This window comes from Neolamprologus multifasciatus, chromosome 20, assembly GCF_963576455.1.
Source record: "Neolamprologus multifasciatus chromosome 20, fNeoMul1.2, whole genome shotgun sequence".
Lineage (NCBI taxonomy): Eukaryota > Metazoa > Chordata > Actinopteri > Cichliformes > Cichlidae > Neolamprologus > Neolamprologus multifasciatus.
Window position 1 is genome coordinate 16,815,692 of NC_140458.1, and position 24,612 is coordinate 16,840,303.

Consider the following 24,612-nt stretch of genomic DNA (forward strand, 5'->3'; position numbering starts at 1 on the left):
TATCCACAGATGGTCAAATCGCAGGACAACATTATGCCGGATGTCATTTTGCAGCCGGGTCCTGCACGTGTATGCGCATGTCCCATTGAGGCACACTTTAGAATATCGGAAATATAAACTCTATAACGCAACATTTGTGTACAATGTGAATATTAAATGTTAAAGCATGTGTTTAGAGTATTTCCTATAAAAAAATACAAAATACACACTCCTGTCCCAGTTTTACAAACGTTTATTAGTCTAATCCTTTCATTTTACTAAAGGGATGTTTGATTTCATATATCATACCTTGACACACTGACATCACTTTAATGGAATTATTAGAGTAAAGGATGGTCTTCCTCTTTGGAATTCTGAGTTGTGGATATATTTTCTAATATGTCAGATGCAGAAAGTTTCTGATGAATAGTGAAAAGTACATTTCCAGCGTTCAGTTTAGTTTTCTAAAGTGTTGCTCTTTAAAAACACCACTTTGTGCTGGTATTAGACCTTAAAAAATAAATCAAGTAGATGTAATGTTGATGTTTTATAGGTAGTCCAGAGAAAAGTAGGACAAAACCCAGGTGACTAATTTTACCAGGTGTAACGTCTCCTTCGACTGTGTTGTTTAATCGTGCTAGAATCTTATTTTAGAGACTCTGAGAGGGTGCAGACTCTTGTCTATTGCAGTGGACACATTAGTGGCCCTCTGAGTCTGATGATTGATGACAAGCAGTGGGAAAGCTCCCTGTGGGCAGAGTGGGGGAGTGGAAAATCAGTAGTTTGTCATTTAAATACTATCACCTCACAGAAATATGTTTGCTGTGTGTGAGCCTGTTCACCAAGTGTGGAGTTCACTGACTGTGGTGCTAAAAACCTCCAGCAGCACTAAACCTGTACTATGGGACAGAAAAACTGAAAAAAATCCCATCCAAGATTTTGCATCAGCTGCTGTTTCATGTACTTGTTGCTTGGCCTGCTGGTGCCCATCCATAGGATAACCAAACCTTGGAGGAAACCTTCTTCAGCTTGATGGCTCCTAGGGCTGGGCCATATCATACCGTTCACGGTAATACTGGTATAATGTTGGGCAGCAATAAGAAAATGAAATATCTCAATAGAATATGGGTAAAACGCGCATTTGCAGTGCCTTTGTTTTCATACGCACATGGCGGAAAAAGCATGGCGGCAACGGAGAATGTGAAGGGCGAAAGTGGATCGTTGAATGAAACGGATGAACCAGAATTGGCTTGTAAAAAATGCTGCAACTTCAGTGGTGTGGAACTGGTTTAGCTTTCGTCCGTCAGATACACAACAAAGCACTATTTTTGGTAGAGCATGCTAGCAGGCCGTCGTTATTACCATGTTTTTTGGAAAATACGGCACACTTAAAATCAATCCTTTGATTTTTCTGAAAGTCGACAGTGTCCCTTATAATCCTGTGTGCCTTATGTATGAACTCTGGTTGTGTTTACTGACCTCGAAACGATTTTATGTGGTGAACCGCGCTCAAAAATCTGTCAAATGTTTTAGTATGACTTTGCTAAGCTACGAACCCACGCCGCTTGATGGATTGTTGGAGCATTACGGCTACCGTAGGCAGGAGCCTCGCGGAGTGATACGTACTGTGCTTCAACATAATATTACCGTATTGTGTGTGTATAACCTCTTTTTAATTTTTGTGGATATTATACATGGTTATGCTGAGGCTATATCGGCCAATTTCCACTGGAAATGCCTTTTGGTTAAACTGTCAGCAAGGAATTTGCATTTGCACTGTTAAATTTTTATCTAACTTTAATGCACATAAAATACAGCTGCTTGTTTAAGTGAAAATACATTGATGTTTTTTTGTTTGCGCTAATAAAATTGTGGAGTTGTAAAGTATTTTGTCTAGTGTCAATTATATCATCAGTTATATCGTTATCGCAAATTTTCAAATGTATATCGTGATAAATACTTTTAGTCATATCGCCCTGCTCTAATGGCTCCCCTCACCTCTGGTGTCCACCATTTGCCTGGTGCCTGTCTATGAGGTACCGTAAGGGACATTATTACTGAAACGCTCTCACACACAATACATGAGCACGGACAAAAAAATAGAAAAACTTATAAAAGACTTGCATAAGATTTGGCTTACTTCTTATAGTGAATCATATAAGCCTTATATGATTTACTCATGAAAGTGCCCACTTTCATATATTATTTTAGTAAGTATCCAAAACATACAAGTTTCATTTATATAATTTTTCAAGGGCTCTTATATCTGTTTTCACTCTTGTATGCTTTTCATACAAGTTTCACGCAAGACAGATACAAACTTTATAAGATTTATATATATCTTTACCATATGGGTTGTCCTGTCATATGGTCTGCCTGTCACTAACCTGGAGATTTATGACTGTGCACTTTCAGATTATATGCCTGTGTTATTCAACTTTGGTTTTAAACATACTGCAGTTAAATCTGGCATTTCAGCTCGGCGCTGTCGGGTTACTAACCCCTCTACTGCCGCACAATTTTCTGTTGCTTTTAATCAGCTCGGTGGCCCTTCTGACTTGGTCTCCTCTGACACAGAAGAGCCTAATTCCTGGTTTTATACTTGCTGTCAAACAATCATGGTCTCTGTAGCTCCTTTAAAAACCAGGCAGCCCAAGGCTAAACCCGAGCCTTGGTTTAATGAGAGCACTGGTGCTGTTAAGAGGGAATATCATTGAGCAGAATGGAGGTGGTAAAAGGATTAACTGCAGGTGTCAGCTCCTGACTCTGACCCCTCTGTCTCTGTCCCTTGCACTGCTGTTTTTACTCAGTTTGATTTTGTGACACTCTCCACTTTAGAGGATGTGGTTCGCCGAATAAGGCCCGCAGGTTCCCCTCAGGATCCTTTCCCTCCAGAATTCTTTAAAGAAATTTTTCCTAGTATAGGACAGTATGTCCTTGACATTATTAACAGAAGTCTGTCTTTTGTTGTGGTTCCTGCAAATTTCAAACATGCAGTAGTGCAGCCATTGCTTAAAAAACCTGGCCTTGATCACACAGTTTTAGCCAATTATAAGCTGCCTTTACTTTCCAAGGTTTTAGAGAAAATTGTTTTTAGTCAACTGAAAGATTTTCTAGATGATAATGGCATCCTTGAGGTTTTTCAATCAGGTTTTAAAACCCTTTATAGCACAGAATCAGGATTATTAAGGGTTTTTAATGACATCCTTCTGGCATGTGATTCTGGTAACCATGTTGTTCTGGTCTTGCTTGACCTAGCTGCTGCCTTTGACACAGTAGACCACAATATTCTAATTTCTCGATTAAATAATACTGTGGGTATTGGTGGCACTGCACTTAATTGGTTTAGATCTTATTTGGCCAAGAGAACTGTCTCTGTGAGCCTTCTCGGTTCTGAATCATCTTCTCTTTCTCTGTCATGCGGCGTCCCACAGGGCTCAGTTTTAGGGCCACTGCTGTTTTTACTGTATTTATTGCCTCTGGGTTCCATCCTTAGAAGACATGGGATCTCTTTTCATTGTTATGCCAATGACTGCCAAATTTTTTTGCCGATAAAGCAGAAGGATGAAATCTCCATAAACCCTCTCTTGATATGTCTACATGACATTAAAGCTTGGTTGGCTCTAAACATTTTACATTTTAATGAAAAGAAAACAGAAGTGTTGGTGTTTGGACCCAGTGGTCCCTCTGAGTTCTTCTTTGTAGATTTGGAAGTCTATTTTAAACCTGTTGTTACCGACCTTGGTTTTAAGTTGGACAGTGATTTTAAACGTGAAACGCTCTCACACACACTACTGAAACGCTGTCACAGACACTACTGAAACGCTTTCACACACATTACTGAAACGCTCTCACACACACTACTGGAACGCTCTCACACACACTACTGAAACGCTCTCACACACATTACTGAAAAGGTTTCAACACACATTACTGAAACGCTCTCACACACATTACTGAAACGCTCTCACACACTGCTGAAACGCTCTCACACACACTACTGAAACACTCTCACACACACATTACTGAAACGCTGTCACACACACATTACTGAAACCCTGTCACACACACACATTACTGAAATGCTCTCACACACATTACTGAAACGCATTCACACACACTACAAAAATGCTATCACACACACTACTGAAACGCTGTCACACACGCTACTGAAACGCTCTCACAAACTACTGAAACGCTCACACACACACTACTGAAACACATTCAAATCAAATCAAATCACTTTTATTGTCACATCACATGTGCAGGTACACTGGTACAGTACATGTGAGTGAAATTCTTGTGTGCGAGCTAAAATACAATAACGTAAAACAAGCAAAATATAAGAATGGCTAAATCTGAGACTAATAAATATATGTACAATATATAATAGTATATGCATTACTGGATGTGTATACTAAATATGTTTTTCTACGTGTGTGTGTGTGTGTGTGTATACATATTTTACAAATTAAATAGAGTAAACAATAAAATAAAATATATATATAAAAATATACAGAGTTGGTTGAGACATGTGCAAAACAGTGGCATTAATGTACAGTATGTAGTGCATAATGTTGAAGTTCTGATAAGTGAAGGTGAGGTGTCTATGAAGTGTTCAGCAGTCTGATGGCCTGATGGAAAAAGCTGTCTCTCAGTCTGCTGTTACGGGACCAGATGCTGCAGAACCTCCTTCCTGATGGAAGTAGTCTGAACAGTTTATGGCTGGGGTGACTGGAGTCCTTGATGATCCTCCCCGCTTTCCTCAGGCACCGCTTCACACACACAGTACTGAAATGCTCTCACACACACACTACTAAAACGCTCTCACACACACTACTGAAACGCTTTCACACACACATTACTGAAGCCCTCTCACACAGACTGCTGAAACGCTCCCACACACACCTCTGAAATGCTCTCACACACTACTGAAACGCTTTCACACACACATTACTGAAGCCCTCTCACACAGACTGCTGAAACGCTCCCACACACACCTCTGAAATGCTCTCACACACTACTGAAACGCATTCACACACAGTACTGAAACGCTATGACACACACTAATGAAACACATTCACACACACATTACTGAAATGCTCTCACACAAGCTACTGAAACGGTCTCACACACATTACTGAAACGCTGTCACACACATTACTGAAAATGCTCTCACAAACACTCCTGAAACGCTCTCACACACATTACTGAGACGATCTCACACGCAATACTAAAATGCTCTCACACACACACTACTGAAACGATCTCACACACACATTACTCAAACGCTCTCACACACACTTTACTGAAGCGCTGTCACACACATTATTGAAATGCTCTCAAACACATTACTGAAATGCTGACTCACACATTACTGAAACGCTCTCATACACACATTACTGAAAGGCTGTCACACACGTTACTCAAACGCTCTCACACACACTACTGAAACGCTCTCACACATACTTCTGAAACGCTGTCACACGCAATACTGAAACGATCTCACACGCAATACTAAAATGCTCTCACACACACACTACTGAAACGATCTCACACACACCTCTGAAATGCTCTCACACACTACTGAAACGCTCTCACACACACTACTGAAACGCTTTCACACACACATTACTGAAGCCCTCTCACACAGACTGCTGAAATGCTCTCACACACTACTGAAACGCATTCACACACAGTACTGAAACGCTATGACACACACTAATGAAACACATTCACACACACATTACTGAAATGCTCTCACACAAGCTACTGAAACAGTCTCACACACATTACTGAAACGCTGTCACACACATTACTGAAAATGCTCTCACACACACTCCTGAAACGCTCTCACACACATTACTGAGACGATCTCACACGCAATAGTAAAATGCTCTCACACGCACACTACTGAAACGATCTCACACACACATTACTCAAACGCTCTCACACACACTTTACTGAAGCGCTGTCACACACATTATTGAAATGCTCTCAAACACATTACTGAAACGCTCTCATACACACATTACTGAAAGGCTGTCACACACATTACTCAAACGCTCTCACACACACTACTGAAACGCTCTCACACATACTTCTGAAACGCTCTCACACGCAATACTGAAACGATCCCACACGCAATACTAAAATGCTCTCACACACACACTACTGAAACGATCTCACACACACATTACTCAAACCCTCTCACACACACTTTACTGAAGCGCTGTCACACACATTATTGAAACGCTCTCAAACACATTACTGAAATGCTGACTCACACATTACTGAAACGCTCTCATACACACATTACTGAAAGGCTCTATTAAAAAAAAAGAAACTTTCATGTCTGCACATTTATTAGGAAATGTGCACAGGAGACAGAGCCGGTAGTAAAAACAATACAAGTGTGAGTGTGAGGGTGTTCCATCAAAGCAACATCAGCATCATCACCAATAACCACAATAATGCCAACAATAATGGCAATATCCACAACCACTGACCCACCATGAACAACCACAATGACTACTGTTTACTTTGGATGACGTGACGAAGATGTGTAACTCCACTTTTTCCAGGAGGAAACCTCGGTAAGTGTTAGGCGATATAGGGATAATCATACAATTTCAGACCCAGAAGGATGAGTTATAATTGTTTATGAGTTTATTCATATCCCAGTGGAAAAGTCATTTTTAACAATAGTTCATTTGCACCTTGAGGCGACTGTTGTTGTGTTTGGCGCTGTATAAATCAAACTGAATTGAATTTAACATGAAAGTTTCTAATGAGGTCGTCTCATTCTTCTAACAGTCTAAACCTTCAGTTTTCACAGTGTCAGATCACCTGGTTTGAAACCGTTTGCTGTCTGATGACCTTGTAGAGATGTTGATAAGAATAAGATGTTTTTTCACTTTTTAATAATGATAACACTGCAGACAGAAATCCTGACAACTGGTATGAGGATTTCTCTAGAAAGCTCAAGATATAAGGGTGGAAGCAGGTAATGACAGTTTACTGAGATGCCAATGCAAGATGAAAGTCTGCCTGAGAAATGTGACATTGTTCAGATGAGACGTACCTTTAAAAGAGAAAGCTTGTAGCTGAAGTTTGTTGTTCTTTGAGAATAAGAGTGTGTGTGTGTGTGTGTGTGCGTGTGCGTGTGTGTGCGTGTGCGTGTGCGTGTGTGTGTGAAAGATGAGACGTACCTTTAAAAGAGAAAGCTTGTAGCTGAAGTTTGTTGTTCTTTGAGAATAAGAGTGTGTGTGTGTGTGTGTGTGTGTGCGTGTGCGTGTGCGTGTGTGTGTGTGTGCGTGTGTGTGTGTGTGAAAGAGAGAGTGTGAAACAGAGTACTGAACTCCCTCTTGGCAGCTATAAATAACAGGAACAGGATATTACATCAACAGCTGCAGGAGCACAGGACATATTAAGACCAGCGTCACTTTGCATGGTTTGTAATGCCCTTGTGCACTTTAGTATCATTATTACTTTTTATTGCAGGGGAGGTTTCAGTGTGCAGAATATGCATGTGTTTCACAGTTAAAGCCCCAAACACAGTGATGTATAATGTGATGACACTGAAATCTGCAGATGTGCTCCTGCAGTTTTAAAAGAAACCACAGCTGACCAGCGTGTGTGCAGACAGAACCTACGCTGTGGTTTTTACTAGTATTTGCCTGACAACTTAGATTAGATTAAAACATTCTGACATGCAAATGAAGGGCTTCTGTGATATTGTGTAATATTATGTTACATGTTAAAACATGACATATATTATTAAAATACAATATTACTGGGGGTCTTTGGTCTGATGTTCTTACCCGTATTTACACACTCTAAGTGTATATGTATGTGTATGTTTGTATGTGTATATGTGTGTGTATTCATATATAACTATCTGTTGGAGGGTTACTGAGTTACAAAACCTTACTAATACTTAACTAATGCTTAACAGTGTGAAATGGTTGTAAAGTGCTACCAAATAAAGCCCAACTGTCACTATCAAAGCCTTTAGGGATCATCCTTTCAGTTTAGCCAGTGGCTTCTAAGACATACAGAGCTGATGGAACAATAACTAAATAAACTCAATAATCACTGTCAGATGCCAAATTAACACTAAGTTAAAAACTTGTTATACATTGATTCTAAATGTATGGATTCACTAATCCCTTAAAAAAATGATTCTCACTCTCAGATCACGTGCTAATTCACACTCCAGAATGTGCACAGGACTCCAAATGCGTACATGCCATGATCCCCCGGTCTGTGAATAGGACTGAGGGACCGTGAATATATGTCTGCCTGTCGAGTATGTGCCCAAGACCAGAGGAAGAACAGAGCTCATATTAAAGGTAGTAGTACTTAATAAACTTCAGATTTAAAAACTACATGTAATGTTATCATTTTCATTCACATGGTCGATCTCTATAGGGGGTGTTTTGATTACATCTCAAGTATTGTAATAAATTATAATGTTTAAATGTTCTATATAAATTATACATTTTCACATTGTGAAGTCTCCTGCAAACTGACGTAGACTAACTTTGTTAATCAGTCATGAAAACACTCTGTAGCTTTGTGCTGGATAAACAGGTTAGCTTGCAGTATTGTGCACATATGTATGTATATTCTTATTCCTATGTATTCTAATCTTATTCCCGTATTATTTTATTATTATATTCATATAACACAAGGTTGAATTACACTCTGATGGCTTTATCAGAGTGTAACTTAGGGTCGGTATCTTGCCCATGCAGACTGGAGTAGCTAACGATTGCACCACTGACCTTAGTAGATAACAGTTCTACCTGCTGAGCTACAGTCACACAGCACGTAAAAAACTGCTAACACAGACACCGTTTTCTGCATCTCAGCAGCAGCAGGCTGCTAACCCAGTTTGTCTCGTGTCACGTGTTGACAGTCTCGGTGCTCCCTCACACTGATCCTGCTGGAGAAGTGGAACCTCACACTTGCCATAGATATTCCCTCATTTGATGTTCTGATGATGACAATGCAGTGCACATCAGTCCACAATATTCAAAGGGTGTTAATTTTGGAAGAGACCTGTCCCATTGCCAGATGAGTTTTATATTGAAAAGCAGTGAAAATGAATGAAAAAAGCAAAAACTAACTACCACATTCCCAGCACAGACGGATGGATGTGGGTCCCATGCTGAAGGGTCTAGAGTTTATATTTGTTATATAATTTGTCTATATGTTACCCTAGATCTAGATTGGCCTTGGCTGTCCTGTGAGGATAGAGTGTTTAGACTTAGATCCTCTTGCTTTCTTATTGGACTGGCAACTTAATATATGATATTTACTAAACTCTGCACCTTTTCTGTGCACTTTGAATGTACATGTGCTAGTGGTGTTGCCAAATCCACAAGCTGCATTTGTGTAATGGATGTGATTGCAAGGCAACTTCATTCTGGTTGATGACAAATCAACAGGACGGAGCAGGAGGTTGTTGAAGCTTGAGTGAACATACACACTGCTCAATGAATGCATTCAGGCTCACTTTACAGCTGTAACAAACAGGAAAAGGTCTCTCTCTTAATTTCATAAAATGCAATTTCATTGCATGTGACTGTTTTAGGGATATCAGTTTATCTTTGAAATTCAAACATTTTTTACAATTATTTTAGATGTTTTAAGGCCGTAGAACCTCTCACTACACACTTTATACACTTTCCTCAGACAGGCATGAACATTTTCACACTTTTCTCTCTTGTTTAAACACTCTCAAAGTTCAAACCGCAGAAAAATAAGTCCAGTATTATAGAACAAAACCAAAGATCAAACCCTGTTTTCAGGTCCAGAACATGGGAACAGAGCAGCTGCCAGAGAATTCTACAATAATAAATCAATGGTACGGAAGCAGAGGAAGCAAGAAGAATGAGTTGAGTAAAGTTTGACTTATTATTATTATTAGAGCACTTCGCTCCCGCTCTGCAGGCCTACTTGTTGTTCCTAGAGTATGTAAAAGTAGAATGGGAGGGAGAGCCTTCAGTTTTCAGGCCCCTCTTCTGTGGAACCAGCTTCCAGTTTGGATTCGGGAGACAGACACTATCTCTACTTTTAAGATTAGGCTTAAAACTTTCCTTTTTCCTAAAGCATATAGTTAGGGCTGGACCAGGTGACCCTGAATCCTCCCTTAGTTATGCTGCAATAGATGTAGGCTGCCGGGGGATTCCCATGATGCATTGAGTTTTTCCTTCCCAGTCACCTTTCTCACTCACTATGTGTTAACCGACCTCTCTGTATTGAATCGTATCTGTTATTAATCTCTGTCTCTCTTCCACAGCATGTCTTTTATCCTGTCTTCCTTCTCTCACCCCAACCGGTCGCAGCAGATGGCCGCCCCTCCCTGAGCCTGGTTCTGCCGGAGGTTTCTTCCTGTTAAAAGGGAGTTTTTCCTTCCCACTGTCGCCAAAGTGCTTGCTCATAGGGGGTCATATGATTGTTGGGCTTTTCTCTGTATCTATGAAGCGCCTTGAGGCGACATTTGTTGTGATTTGGCGCTATATAAATAAAATTGAATTGAATTGAACTAATCTGACTGTTTTGTTTCACTTAATGCAACTTATAATCCGAAGATACGGTAACTTCTACCTTCCTTTAGCATGTCCAGAAGTCCAACTTTTTGTGTGATGATTAGCATCTTCCTCTGCCTTTTGGGTGCTACCTCAGGTGCCTTTGACAGTGCAAAACATTGTGTTTATTGCGGAGAACACTTACAAACATGCAGTACAGCACTTCAGAGTCACACTGCTAACGATCGAAGATTTATATAAATTTGACAAGCTGAACGATTTTGTACTGTACAGGAGACACGGCACAGAGATTGATTGACAATGGTCTACAGCCAAGGGCTCTGTTGGCTCTTAGGTGATGGTTTCCTCGTGGCTGCGTGCAGCGGGGCTAGGGGAGGGTCTGTGCTGATGGACATGGGTTACTGACCTGGTAGCCTGGCTGCCCTTGGGTGGGTCTGGGATGGGCGTGGGGTTCTGGAGATGCTCCGTCTCTGGGCTGGGGCCCTGGCTGGGCCTTGGGGGCTTGGGTCCTGGTTGGTGGTGGGTGTATGGGGGCCCAGCCCTGGCGCAGGGTGCCGCCAGTGCATCAAGCCACCTGGGGGGCTCTTCAACTGGTGGGGAAGGCTGTTACATCTTGCAGGAGTTCTCCTCTCTTCAGGAACTCACTCTGCAGAAGGGGAGATATAGGAGAGGTGGAGGAAGATCTCAGCCTGGGCGTCTATTTTCTTGTGTGGTCTGGAAGATGAGTGGATGACGGAGTGGGTGCAGTTTTCTCTGTGGTGGGGTCGGGTGGGCTGTCCCAGGCTCTGTGGGGACAGGCGTCGCTGCTGAACTGGGCCTCGGTCCGGATGAGGCTGGGCCCCCTTTCCCTGGCGGGTTGCAGAGTATGGGGGTGCCTACTGGGGTCAGCGGGGGAGCTGGCGCAAGGGAGGGGTCAGTTGCCCCTCCCTTCCTTCCCTCCCCATCTCCAGCTGCCTCCCTTTTCCCGCTCCACCACAATTACCCACACATGCAGGGCCTTGGGGTAAAGGTGTGTCACCAGGGTGCAGGGGAGGCATCCCCCCCTCCCCCTCTGTCCCCTTCTGGCTGCCTCTGCCTCAATTTTATCCCACAACTTAGACATTCACATTACTCACACTCTCATTACACATGCGCTTACCTGCTGCTCTCTGGCAGGTAGCTCCATGCCCTCCTGGGTTTTAAATGCACCTTAGAACACACATGCATCAACACTACATATGAGCGGGCGGAGGGAGGTTTGGAGTCTTCACACACCCCCGTTCTCTGCGGCCTGTTGGAGCAGGGGGTCTAGGAGGAGGAGTTGGCCGTCTGATTGGGGTCTGGAATGTGCGGCCTCCCTGTTGCTGCCGAGTCGGGGCAATCTGCTTCTCTCCACCCCAGGGAAAAGGGTAACACCACCTGGGTCTGGGTGCAGTTTCCCCCTCCAGGGGCAAGGGTACCTAGACCTGGGGTATAGAGTACGCTTGGGGAGTGTGATTGTGTGTACAGTGTCTCTTTATGTCTGTCTCCACGTTGGGGGAGTGTTGAGTAATTGGATATGAGAGCATGAGGGTGGGAATGGATGTCTGTATCTGTATGTGCCTATATGTCTGTGTCTATATGTCAGGTCGGGTATCAGACGTCACCTCTCTAGGGACATCTCAGGCCCTCCAAGGTTTGGAGGCCTATCTCCCCCACCACTTCCCCTGCCAGTGGCAGACGCCCTCAGACATCGGTGCGTTGGTGGTTCTTTGTGTCCGGGGGTGGGCATCCAGGTACACACCAGCTCACTCCTTCGTGGCTGCTTGTCGGGGCCTGGGGCTTGCTCGGGCCACTTCGGGGGTGGGGTGCCCTCAGCCTCTCGGCCTGGGGCTCGGTCACTCAGGCACAGCTGGCTGCCGGCGAAGCTCATGGGCATGTCACTGCAATCCCCCCTGGCTTCTGCTTCATGGCTGCTGAGTGACCCCTCATCTGGGGCTCTCCTCAGCTCTTTCTGGGATAGTGGCGCGGCTGCCCCTCTGTTGGTCTTCCTTGGTCTCTTGTGTTCTGAGGGCCTCTGGATGTCTGGTGTTTTGATCTCCTCCATACCTGCTTCATGCCCTGGAGGATGGGGCTGTGGCTCCCCACACCCTCTAGCAGATCATTACATGAAGGAATCTTTTAAATACAAGCGCGTTCATGCTCACAGGTGTACACACGGTGCTCACACACACAAACTACACCTCAAAGCACACTGTGCACTGTCGATCTTATGTGCTGCACAATAATGTTTAATATTTAGTATTTACTGTTATATTCCCATATATCATCTTGATGTTGTTTATTATGTTGCTCTTTTTTTCTTCTTCTGCTTTTTTCTCTTTTTTCTTTCACAACAGGTGATCTAGGTGATTGATATATGTATTTTTTGTCTGCTTATTTTGTTGGTTTTTGTTTTTTGCCCTTTATCCCCATCCCTCTTCCCCGCTGTTTTTCTTTCCTTCTTTCTTTCTCCCCTTTCTTTTCCCCAGTCAAGTCTGTCCCGTATTTAGCAAGTGAAAATAAAATAAAATAAACAATAAAAGGTGAATCAAATAGACCATTACGGCAAGGCTGGGATGGTCCATTTGGTAAAGTAAATCCGTTGGGCATCTTTCTTCACCTTTAGACAATAATTCTGATGGCAAAAGAGCCAAACGGGACAGGCAAAAGAAAAAGAAAAAAAAGACAATGGTCTACAGACAATCAGAACGAAGAACACAATGTGCTGTAAAAAAAAAAAAAAAAAGCATGCAAAGGCCACAAAAGGTGATCCGCGTTATCGCGAGGGACCACTGTATTTTGATTCTGCATTCTAGAAATAGATTGGAAATACATAGTTTACAAGGTGCAAATCACTGAGTATACTCAGGACCAGGACGGTCAGATTAGAGAGAAAACATCAAAAATACTTGTAATAAAACTGAATAACATTTTTAGATAGATGAAATGTTATACCAAAAAGAATGGCTCATGATCCAAAGCATGCCACATAATCTGTCTAACATAGAGCCCACAGTAGAGCGCCCACTACTGTTTTATTGTGACAACTGATAGAAGCAACTGGATGAATTCTGACATGTTCAGGACTACAGTCTATCAAGCCAAAACTGCTCACACTGTGCTTCACAGTGCAAATGGATAATGACCCAAAGCATACTTCAAAAGCAACTCAGGAAATAGGATATTCTTCCATGAACAAGTCAGTTAACTGATCTCAAACCAAATGAGTCTGTTTTTACAAAACTGAATGCAGAAAGAGCCACAAACAGGTGTGCTGGAGCAACACAAGAGACAAAACCAGAGGTCACAAAAGTACACACACTACTCCACCTTCCAAATATCTTTAAGAGAAAGACAAAAAATGTGCAAAAGAAATTGTGAGCCCCTTCAAAATCACCCAAATAAAGCAAATTAAGGCATGATGAAAATCTTCTGTGTAGATTCAGCAAAAGTTGATTTTCAAAAGTTTTTTGAATGAATATTTCCACTTTTTGGTGTACAATGCTGAGCTGAAAAAGCCTCTCACAGGCAGCCGAGGCTGCTAGTGGTATATTAAACCCTAACATTTTAGTACATCAGCTGGGAAGCTCAGGTAAGGCTCCACATGCTTGGTGTTTTCTTGTGAATGGGACTGCTTGATTGGGGGATCCTCCCTCTGAGGAAGAGGATGCTTCACCTTGTTGCACCACAGGCTGCTCCTTCAGATGACTTTTAATTTAGTCATGGCCAGTGAATTACATTAAACATATGAGTTTAGTCATTCTCACCTTGAAACACATTCTTGATACCTATATTTAACCTCCCAAGACCTGAACTCTTTCATGGCATGCATTTTTAATTTCTCTTTGCTATTTGGCTTTATAGTGTCCAATAGAAAACTACAAAGTCACAATTGAGTAATGATGTGCAAACCTCTTTAATTGGTCTTTGAACACAGTAGCGTTTTTCCCTTTGAGCAATATGGCTAATTTGAAAGAACAAAATTTAGTATTGTGGTCAAGAAAACCCAAAATGTGATATCCCCATATGTGGACGCCAGGTTCTAGGAATTGCAATATTTTTTATTCTTTGTATTTTCAATATTTTTAAGGCAGGAAAAAATAATTATTAATGTCACGGATGCAGTAACATTCTACTTTTACCAACCAAGTTTGAAGTTTTTTTGTGTAACATCTTCTTTTCAAGTCCTGCAAAAAGTGAATCCAAATTAAAGCCCACAGATCCTGGAGGAAATGCAAAAGTGCTGGTCTTAAACAGTTTTAGCCATCCTGTCTGCACACTGGCCTCTCCCTAAAGAACATGGGCTCAATGGGCTCTACATAGTCTGCAGAATGGAACGCTCAGCAGGTGTGAACCTGTTTGAAAAAATATGAAAGAAATGAATAAGAACAGAAAATGTCAGACATGATCTAACCCATAACTGGGCAGCTACTGCCAAAACTGTCTGACTCTAAAAGAAAACCTGTCATGGTCTGACCAGCCCTGCTGGGCGACCTGATTGTTTATGTTTGTTTTTATTTTGATGGAGCCGCGCTTCCCCAGTGGCAGGTCCACCGGTCCTGTTGTAGCTCAGTTCGGAGTTTCTGCACACCGGCGATTGCACTTGCTAGGGCGTTAGAGATCCCATTAATTGCACTACAGGAACCTTCAAGAGTGTCAACCTTGAATGGGAAATTACTAGCTGAAGTGACACACCGTACTCAGGAGATCCAATTGATACTCTCCGACAACCATGTTGAGAAGATCGGTCTTCTTTTATTCAAAGCCCCTGAAACTCCTCTGGTATTAGGTTATCCATGGCTACAGCAGCACAACCCCCAGATTGACTGGCTGCGTGACAGGATGGAGTGTTAAATGCCACGAGCAATGTTTAAAGTCATCTGTACCTAACATCACAGCTAGTATCCCAGCAGAGGTTTCCACGACCCCTGACCTCTCTAACATTCCCAGCGATTATCACGACCTTGCCCCAGTGTTTTGTAAGGACCGAGCACTGTCACTCCCACCCCACTGCCCCTATGACTGCAGTATTGATCTTCTCCCTGGAGCATCTCTGCCCACCAGCTGTTTGTACTGTATTTCCAAGCCTGAACGCGAGGCCATGGAGCATTACATCACAGATTCCCTCGCATCAGGCATTATTCGGCTCTCCACGTCTCCACGAGCGGGATTCTTCTTTGTTGAGAAGAAGGATAAGACCCTGCGCCCCTGCGCCCCTGCATTGACTTTTGGGGTTTAAACAACATAACTGTCAAGAACAAGTACCCCCTCCCACTACAGGCGTCCGCATTTGAGCTCCTGCAGGGTGCCGTTATTTTTTTCTAAATGTAGCCAAGTGAACTAATACTACATATGGAAAGGGTTTAAAAAGAGGGGATTGTGTTTTTGACTGATTGCCTGTCTACCAGAGGTCTGTTGTAGAGTTGTCATGGTGATGACTAGACCTCGCATTTTGGGGGTATACTGTCCCTTTAAGAGACGCTGTAAGCCAGAGCACGCATGCACTCAAGTTTGCGTCACACACTGAGCGCTGTGAGCGGGAGCACTGGAGAGTTAGAGACTGCAAAAGATTCTGTGGCTAGCTACACAAGAGGTAAATGTGCTAAAAAAGTGTAGCATACTGCAAAATATTGTCACCAGTGTTGTAGTAGACTGTAATTAGCTAAGTTTCTTTAGCAATGACTCCATGTTTGTGACCATTTCTGTAGAGTTCTTAACGCGCGACGGGTGCATGTTTAATGGTCACGTGCTGTGAAAGGGACTGAAGAGCGGGTTGGCGTGAGTAGTTACAGTGTCCTAACAGATTTCAAAGTTGTTAAGTTTATACTGTTATTCACTTTGCATAACTCTGTATGTTTCTGTTTGATTCAGAGGGGAGATCACTTGCTGTGTGATTCCTGCGTGTGTACTTGTCCTAGCACAGTAGCTGTGTGGAGAAACCGAAGTGAGATCATGATGTTCTCCCATAGAAATGTATGTTTAAAAGAGAGTTTACAGTGCACTTTATTGTCTATACTGTTTGAATTTAACATGTACATATGATAGTTACTGTTGTCTCAGACCCTGAAAGGCAGTTTTAGGCTGAGCCAGTGGAATAGTTAAATTTTGCCGTTTCACTCAAAACTACAGAATTAAAACTGTGCTCCTCCGAGTACAGTCGGAGAATAAAAAAGCCCACAAAATAGTATTTCCTGTGTCCTGTCTCATTCCCCATGACCGGGCCACATAAACTCAACCTCAATGCCTACAATCTGGTCCGCATTGGGAGGGGGGTGAGTGGAAGACTGCATTCAACACTCACCTGGGGCATTTTGAGTATCTCGTTATGCCATTTGGCCTCACCAACGCACCAGCTGTGTTCCAGGCAATGGTGAATGATGTCCTTCGGGACTTCATTAACCACTTTGGTTTTGTCTATCTAGACGACATCCTCATTTTCTCAAAAACCCGTGCAGAACACATTAAACACGTGCGTCTGGTGCTGTAGCAGCTACTAGAGAATCGACTGTTTGAAGGGAGAAAAATGTGAGTTCCATGTGCAGCCTGTCTCTTTTTTGGGCTTTATTGTGGAACAGGAGCAGCTGAGGGCGGATCCTGCAAAGGTTAAGGCGGTGGTGGAGTGGCCGGAACCGGAAAGCGGTCAAGAAGTTCCTGGGGTTTGCTAACTTTTACCAACGGTTTACCCGCAACTTCAGTAAAGTGGTGTCCCCTTTAACTCACCTCACATCTCCCGAACAGCAGTTCCTGTGGTCACCAGCGGCGCAGCAGGGCTTCGACCAGCTGAAACGCCTGTTTTCTTCTGCGCCTGTTCTCATCCAGGTGGACCTTACTCAATCATTCGTGGATGGTAAATTACCACGATTGGAAGGTAAATTACATCTGTGTGCCTTCTTCTCACGTCGTCTGTCTCAGGCCGAGTGAAACTATGATGTGGAGGATCAAGAGCTGCTTGCTATCAAACTGGCCCTTGAGGAGTGGTGTCACTGGCTGGAGGGGAGCGAGCACCCATTTCTCGTTTGGACAGATCACAAGAACCTGGCCTACCTTCAAGCGGCTAAATGCCTCAACGCTAGGCAAGCCAGGTGGGCCTTGTTTTTCACCCATTTCAACCTTGTGATCACTTACAGGCCAGGCTCACGCAACACTTAACCCGATGCCCTCTCACGTCAATTTTCACCGGTGAAGGATGCAGAGAACAACGACAAACCCATCCTTTCTGCTTCCTGTATCGTCGGAGCAGTCACCTGGGAGATCGAGAGGTTGATCAGAAACGCCCTGCAGCAGAATCCTGACCCTGGGTCAGGCCCGGCTGACCGACAGTATGTCCCTGCGGCCGTTCGGGGCAAGGTGATCCATTAGGCACATACGGCAAAGTTCTCCTGCCATCCAGGTGTATATCGCACCCTTAGCTTCCTCCAGCGTCTGTTTTGACGGCCCTCCCTCGCCAAGGATGTCCGGGAATATGTGGCGGCCTGCCCTATTTGTGCTCAAAACAAGGTGCCAAGCTCCCCACCATCGGGCCACCTGCAACCACTCCCCGTCCCTAAACGCCCATGGTCGCACATTGATTTCGTTACTGGACTGCCGCCGTCAGCAGGTAGTACTATCATACTCACCATCATTGACCGCTTTTCCAAGGTAGCACATTTTGTGGCCTTGCCCAAACTTCCCTCTGCCTGACTGAAAGGGCCAACCAAAAGCTGGAAACCATGTTGCGGTGCGTTGCCTTCTCCAACCAGTCCTGGAGCAAGCAGTTGGCCTGGGTGGAGTATGCCCACAACGCTAGCACCTCGACGGCCACGGGGGTGCCTCCTTTCGAGGCGTCCTTGGAATACCAACCCCTGCTCCTTTCCATCAATGAGGGTGAGTTGGCAGTTCCATCAGTAGCATCAGCAACATCACATGCGGCGTTGCCGGCAGGCATGGCAGACTACCAGGGCAGCATTGCTCAGGACAGTGGAGTAGAATAAGAAGCTGGCAGACCGTCGTCGCGTTCCGACTCCCGTTTACCATGTCGGGCAGCAGGTATGGCTCTCCTCTAAACACATCCCGCTGTGGACTGAGTCTAAGAAGCTAGCTCCTAGATTCATCGGTCCATTTCCTGTGCAAGAAGTCCTTAATCCTGTGACTATGCATTTGACCCTCCCTCGCAATATGCATATTCACAATGTGTTTCATGTGTCTCAGGTGAAACCATTCCAGACCAGCCCATTATGCCCACCCTCCAGGGCCCCACAATCTCCCCGGATTATCGACAGCGCACCAGCTTATTCCATAACGCATATTATGGATACCAGGCATCCCGGTAGGGACTTTCAATTTTTGGTGGATTGGGAAAGGTATGGTCCGGAAGAGCGCTCTTGGGTGCCGCAGTCTGTGATTCTTGATGATGGCATGATGAAAGAATTCCGCCGTTGGCACCCAGACAAGTTTGGTAGGTCGCCGGGAGGCTCCCGTTAAGGGGGTGGGATACTGTCATGGTCTGACCAGCCCTGCTGGGCGACCTGCTCGTTTATGTTTGTTATTTTGATGGAGCAAAAATAACAAACTGGGAACTCCTGGGAAGCTCGGGTCTGCCGACCCAGAAGTAGCTCAGTTCGGAGTTTCTGCACACCGGCGATTAAGCAACACTCACCAGCTGCCGTGAATTATACGCCGTCAGACCCCGATGTATTTAACGCTGTGACCAGGCTTCAGTCAGCTCTGGATCATTAGACTAAGCTCGTTAGTAGTGTTTAGATCTTGTGCTCTTTCAAATGCCCTTTTGGATTGCTTCTCACTCTTTTTTTTGCTTCTCACTTTTTGTCTTTCGTGCCAGGAGGTGGAGAGGAGAACACTGGAGCTGAATCACGAGTGGGGAATTAACGCACGGAGTGTCGCCTTTTTTGCCATCGCCATACTGCACTTTCGGGAGCTGGGTGAATTGACCACGGGGAGCCACGGCCGCAGGATTTCACACTGAACTGTTATTATTTCACACTGTAAATAAGTTCACTGTCTCATTGCAAAAGGAGATCTGTGTTCGAGTCCGCTCCATCCACACACCATGACAAAACTACTCTAGATGTCATTTCCTGTTAATAAGTAACAAATATATTCACAATTATTAAAACTGTATTATAATGCACTTTTGGCACATAGGACATTAATTACTCCCAAATAATAAAGATCAAATTTGCCCTTAAGATATATTAATATATATGACCATCTTTTATTGCTGTAAATAAATCTGTAGGTACATATACGGTCATTTTCACTTCTTCCACCTCGTTGGTCTTTCATGATTCTTATAATCTTCTCCACAGCCAGGAAAAAGAATTCCACCTTGTCTCATTTGGCCTCATCTTCCCTTCTCTCGGTGGCTGTGGGGGATTTTTAGAAATGCTGACGATATAATGGAGCTTTCACTTGGACAAAAGAACTCACTTTTGTGTTTGGTAACAAAAACCTGCAATTAATGTTTGAATTAAATAATGAATTGCATGATAAATATTTCCTAGCTGTATATCAGTTATAATGCCTGATGTGGAAAGTGTTTCATCCTACAGGAGTTTTTACCCATATTTAAGAGAAAGCTAAAAACACTGTCAGGAGGCCATAAAGGCCCCGTGGGGTCTTCCGTGCTATGAAAACTGTTATTGGTGTTTCACTGCAGAATAAATGTCTCCTGTTTGTGACGTTTGCCAACATTCAAATTACTGGACAAACGATTTTGATTAAATGTAACAACTTTAAAACTATTGGTAGTTTTAACATAGGTAAAATAAAATAGTATTTTACTTTTAAATTGTTATAATATAATGGCCTGTATTTGTATAGCACCTTTCTAGTCCCTAGGGACCCCAAAGCGCTTTACACAACCTGTCACCCACCCATTCACACACTGGTGATGGCAAGCTACATTGTAGCCACAGCCGCCCTGGGGCGCACTGACAGAGGCGAGGCTGCCGGACACTGGCGCCACCGGGCCCTCTGACCACCACCAGTAGGCAACGGGTGAAGTGTCTTGCCCAAGGACACAACGACCGAGACTGTCCAAGCCGGGGCTCGAACCGGCAACCTTCCGATTACAAGGTGAACTCCCAACTCTTGAGCCACGATCTGTATTATATATGTTTGTTAGGGCAGCAATCTTGATTAGTGGAGCTTTAGAGATAGCTGACAAGATAATGCATTTTTAAAGCTACAGCTTTGAGCCATAATCACCATTGTAAAAAAATTTTTCAGTTTCATTACAGGGTTAGCCTTAGCTTAACCTTGCTAACATGCTTACAAACACTGCAAACCTATGAAAGGAGAACATAAGATAACTCATAACAATAAAAAAAATTACTCCTCTTACAGTAAATGGGGATTTCTTGAATGTCATGAGTTACTGTATTATCCGTGTACTCACACTGCATTCGCCAGGAGTACTGTACTATTCACTGTGCTTGTGCTTTGCATCTTTCGTCTCTGCATCGTTTGCGTCACACCATCAGTCGTGGTATGGTTCCCTCAGTTCAGATTCAAATTGTGGTTTGAAGATCGGAAGTGATGCAAAATAATAAATGTCTTAAACCAAAAGTAACCAGAAAGTAGAAAGTACTACATTTATGTAAATAATTGTGTAAAAATGGAGGGAGTAAAAGTAAAAAGTTGTCCTAAAAATAAGTGCTCAAGTAAAGTGCAGATACCTGAAAAAAAAAAGTTAAGTATAGGAATGAAGTATTTGTACTTTGTTACTTCCAACCTCTGGGAGAAACACAGTATTTGGTGATGTCTGTGGGTTCATACTGTGCTTTTCTAATGAAACTATTGAAAAATGTTTCTAAAATCTCTTGAAATAAAGCTAAAAGTCTCAGTTTCAATCATATATTGTTGGATTTACAGTTCACTGTGGTGGTGTGTAGAAGCAAAACTCCAAGATCTGCATATTTGTCCTCCAAATTTTACAGTGCACTGTATTAGAGCACTTATGCAAATATGTGATGTCTTGATAAATCGAGCAGATATTTGAAGTTTACACAGCATCATTCTCGCATGAAAATATCTTAAAAGTTTGTGACATAGAAAGAGTAATATTTCAAACTCCGCCACTCTGTGTTGCTCCGCCACTGCCTCGTTTGAGCTGTGGACAAAATGGATTCTAGGATATTGCATTTCGTCATTTCGAGCTGATTGGAGACCAAAACAGCCAATCGGATTTTTCAAAAACTGGTCAGTATACTCCTAACGTCGGTGCCAAGCCAGGACAAATAGGGACGACTGAATCAGAAATAAGCATAAAGAATGAAATAATATGAACACAAAGTTGTGAATTATTAAAAACCCTTTGAAAAGCAACCATAGATGCAGTAGCGGTTTTAGATACGGGCGACATGGGCGGTTGCCCGGGGCGGCATCGTGGTGGGGGCGGCATCACGGCTTTTTCTCATGCTGCCATCATCCCAGCGCATATTGGGAATGGCATTGGTTTTCTATCGCCCATTTGCTGGGAGTAAGGGCGCCCTCCGTTTGCGAGGTGCGCCTGCTGCTTGCGGCACAGGGAGGAAAGGGCGGGGCGGCGGGGGATGCTGTGGCTGGCTGGAGCAGCAAAAATTACCAACTCGCAAAATAAAACAAATTACAAACAAACCAAAAAACACGAAATTATAATATTACGACATTATAATACAGACTTATAATTTGCACCGATGTTTTTTCAAAATTCTATACGCGAAAAGTGAGCGCGAGAGCCCTCGGTGCGCCTGTCAAAGGAAACTTTATTGTCATCTCCGCTACATACAGTCCAGTATATAGAGAGACCAGACGACGAGGCTCCAGTTACAGCAGTGCAAGTAAACAAACAATTTATATAAGAAGAGTAAGAAAATAAATATACACTTTAGGACCAGGAGTAAAGGGATCAATAACAATTTAAAATGTATATTTTATATTTTGTTGATTTAAAGCCTCACACACAACCCGTTTTTAAACTCTAAAAAAAGAGAAAAGAATAGGAGGAGTAGAGGCCGGGGACTGAGCCTGCCTATTTGCCTGTTAACTTTATGCAATAATGCGAGAGGTGGAATTGCTCGCTTGTTTATTAAAGTGCTTGAAAAGTTTACAGAGCAATGTGATCGGCTCGCGATTCAAACTCTTAAAACATCACAGGCTCTACACTACGACAGACTGACAACGCCCTCTTGATGTCGCAGCTAGCACCCACGTGACTCCCATTACACATCACCATAGCAACCAAACAAATGAAAACCCAGTGATCATTAAAATTCAGTACATTTAATTATGACTCCTACAAGGAGAAACGAGCAAAAGATACAGGTAAGCAGATGTGTCATTGGATAATGGCAGGTCATGTATCCTAAAACATTAAGAATCAGGATACTTTCTTAATCCCTAAGGAAATTATGTGAGTTACAGTTCCTCCAAGAAGAAATGGTAAAAATAGCAACAGTAACAGACTAAACTCCAAACAATATATACAATGATATAATATTAATTAGTCAGTGTCAATTGTTGATTTGTCCTGTTCTCATTGTATGACGAATTATGATGTCTGTTTAGTAGCCATTTGCATACAATGCATACTCTGTCTCTCTCTTCGTGTGTGTGTGTGTGTGGGGGGGGGCGCCAGAGGGGGTGTTCGCCCAGGGCGCCAAACAGGCTAGGACCGCCACTGCATAGATGAACCATAGATGTTCTTTCAAAAAAAGAAACTGTAGGTGTTAATTGTAGTCGTACAAAGTAGTGGACCAGGCCAGATCAGGGTCGAGCTGTCCCTGCTACATGGCTGCACACCCCAGCATGGAGATGTGGGGTAGGGATTATAGCTGCACCTCATGGCTTTGTGAAATTCTCATTATAGTCCTTGGTTGGTCTTTATGTTGCCCTGCTTCTGAGAGCCAAGGTGATCCAACACTAATGAGTTGTTCTATGGTTACTGGGGCTTAAGGGAATGCTAGCAAGAGCAGGAGAAGAGGAGAGAAAGGAGAAAAGGGGAAGGAGGAGGCGGGAAGCAGTAATGAGGAGTTGTCAAAGATAGAGGATTTCATCTGCTCGCATCTCTTCCCTCATCTCTCTGTCTGCCCTCATCCTCACTCAGGTTCAAGCGAGGATCTCAAAGTTTCCCAAACCTCACAAAAAGGGAAAGCATTCGATTTCACAGCCTCATCCAATCAAGCTGAGAAAGAAACGAATATTTATAAGGCCAGGTGTTTAGAGTGACAAAGTCAAGAAGGTGATATGTCTGACAAAACCAGACACATGCTGAAGTCACATGCTGTGTTTTCACCAGAAGTGAGCAGGATGAGTCAGTGGGTTAAATGTGAGGAGAAACTCTCTGTCACGCCTCCTTCTCTTTAACCCCTCATGCACGAGGCGCTCTTCATCCTGGCAGATTACTTCTTCAAAGCTGGTGCATGCAAAGAAAGTGGGAATCTGGGACTGTTTGCGTATCTTACCTTTCTCTGGGCACAGGTTGCGAATATTGCTGGATTCGTCCATTGATGTAATCCCAAAAGAGGCCAAGCTCCATGTGTTGCTAAACCCGGGACAGAGGGGCTGGTTTCATCCTGATGCCATCTGGAGGGTCGCTACTGCTTCGGACATGCCTCACCCCATGGGGGCTGTCATCTGAGGTGTGACAGAAAACACTTTGGGGGCAACTTACTTACCCTCCCCAATTTCTATTCTGCCATTGTTGTACAGTGTTTCCTCTCTCCTCGCCTTTTCTCTTTATGAAAGCTCATCCCTCCTGTCTCTATATGCTAATGTGGTGGGTAGCAGCAAAGACAACAGCGTGCTCTTGCACACTTCTTCTGCTTCTTCTGCCTGTACTGTACAGACTGAAAGGATGGGGGGAGGTGTTGCCTAGAGAGCTTTGGGAGCGTGCTCAGCGCAGTCAACCACTCACAGTTTGAGCATGAGAGGGGGGATTGGTTCAATGCAGATTACCTGGGAAAGCAAACGTTATTAGATGGAGGAGGGAAGAAGCAGGGAGTAGAAAAGAGAGAGAAACAAGGGGAAGGGAAACTCACTGAGGAGGAGGAGCAGGAGGAGAGAGCACACAGCAAATGAACTGAGATACATCTGC

General features: G+C 43.5%; 1 protein-coding gene across 1 annotated transcript; it reads right to left on the minus strand.

Annotated features, from left to right (window-relative positions):
* Positions 1-7,241: 7,241 nt before the first annotated feature.
* LOC146494716 (uncharacterized) lies at positions 7,242-23,974 on the minus strand. Its single transcript, XM_085147391.1, has 2 exons — positions 16,764-23,974; positions 7,242-15,859 (listed from the first exon to the last, which is right to left on the minus strand). The coding sequence occupies exon 2, from the start codon at positions 12,601-12,603 to the stop codon at positions 12,160-12,162; it is 444 nt and encodes a 147-aa protein (XP_085003517.1). The 5' UTR covers positions 12,604-15,859; positions 16,764-23,974; the 3' UTR covers positions 7,242-12,159.
* Positions 23,975-24,612: the final 638 nt, after the last annotated feature.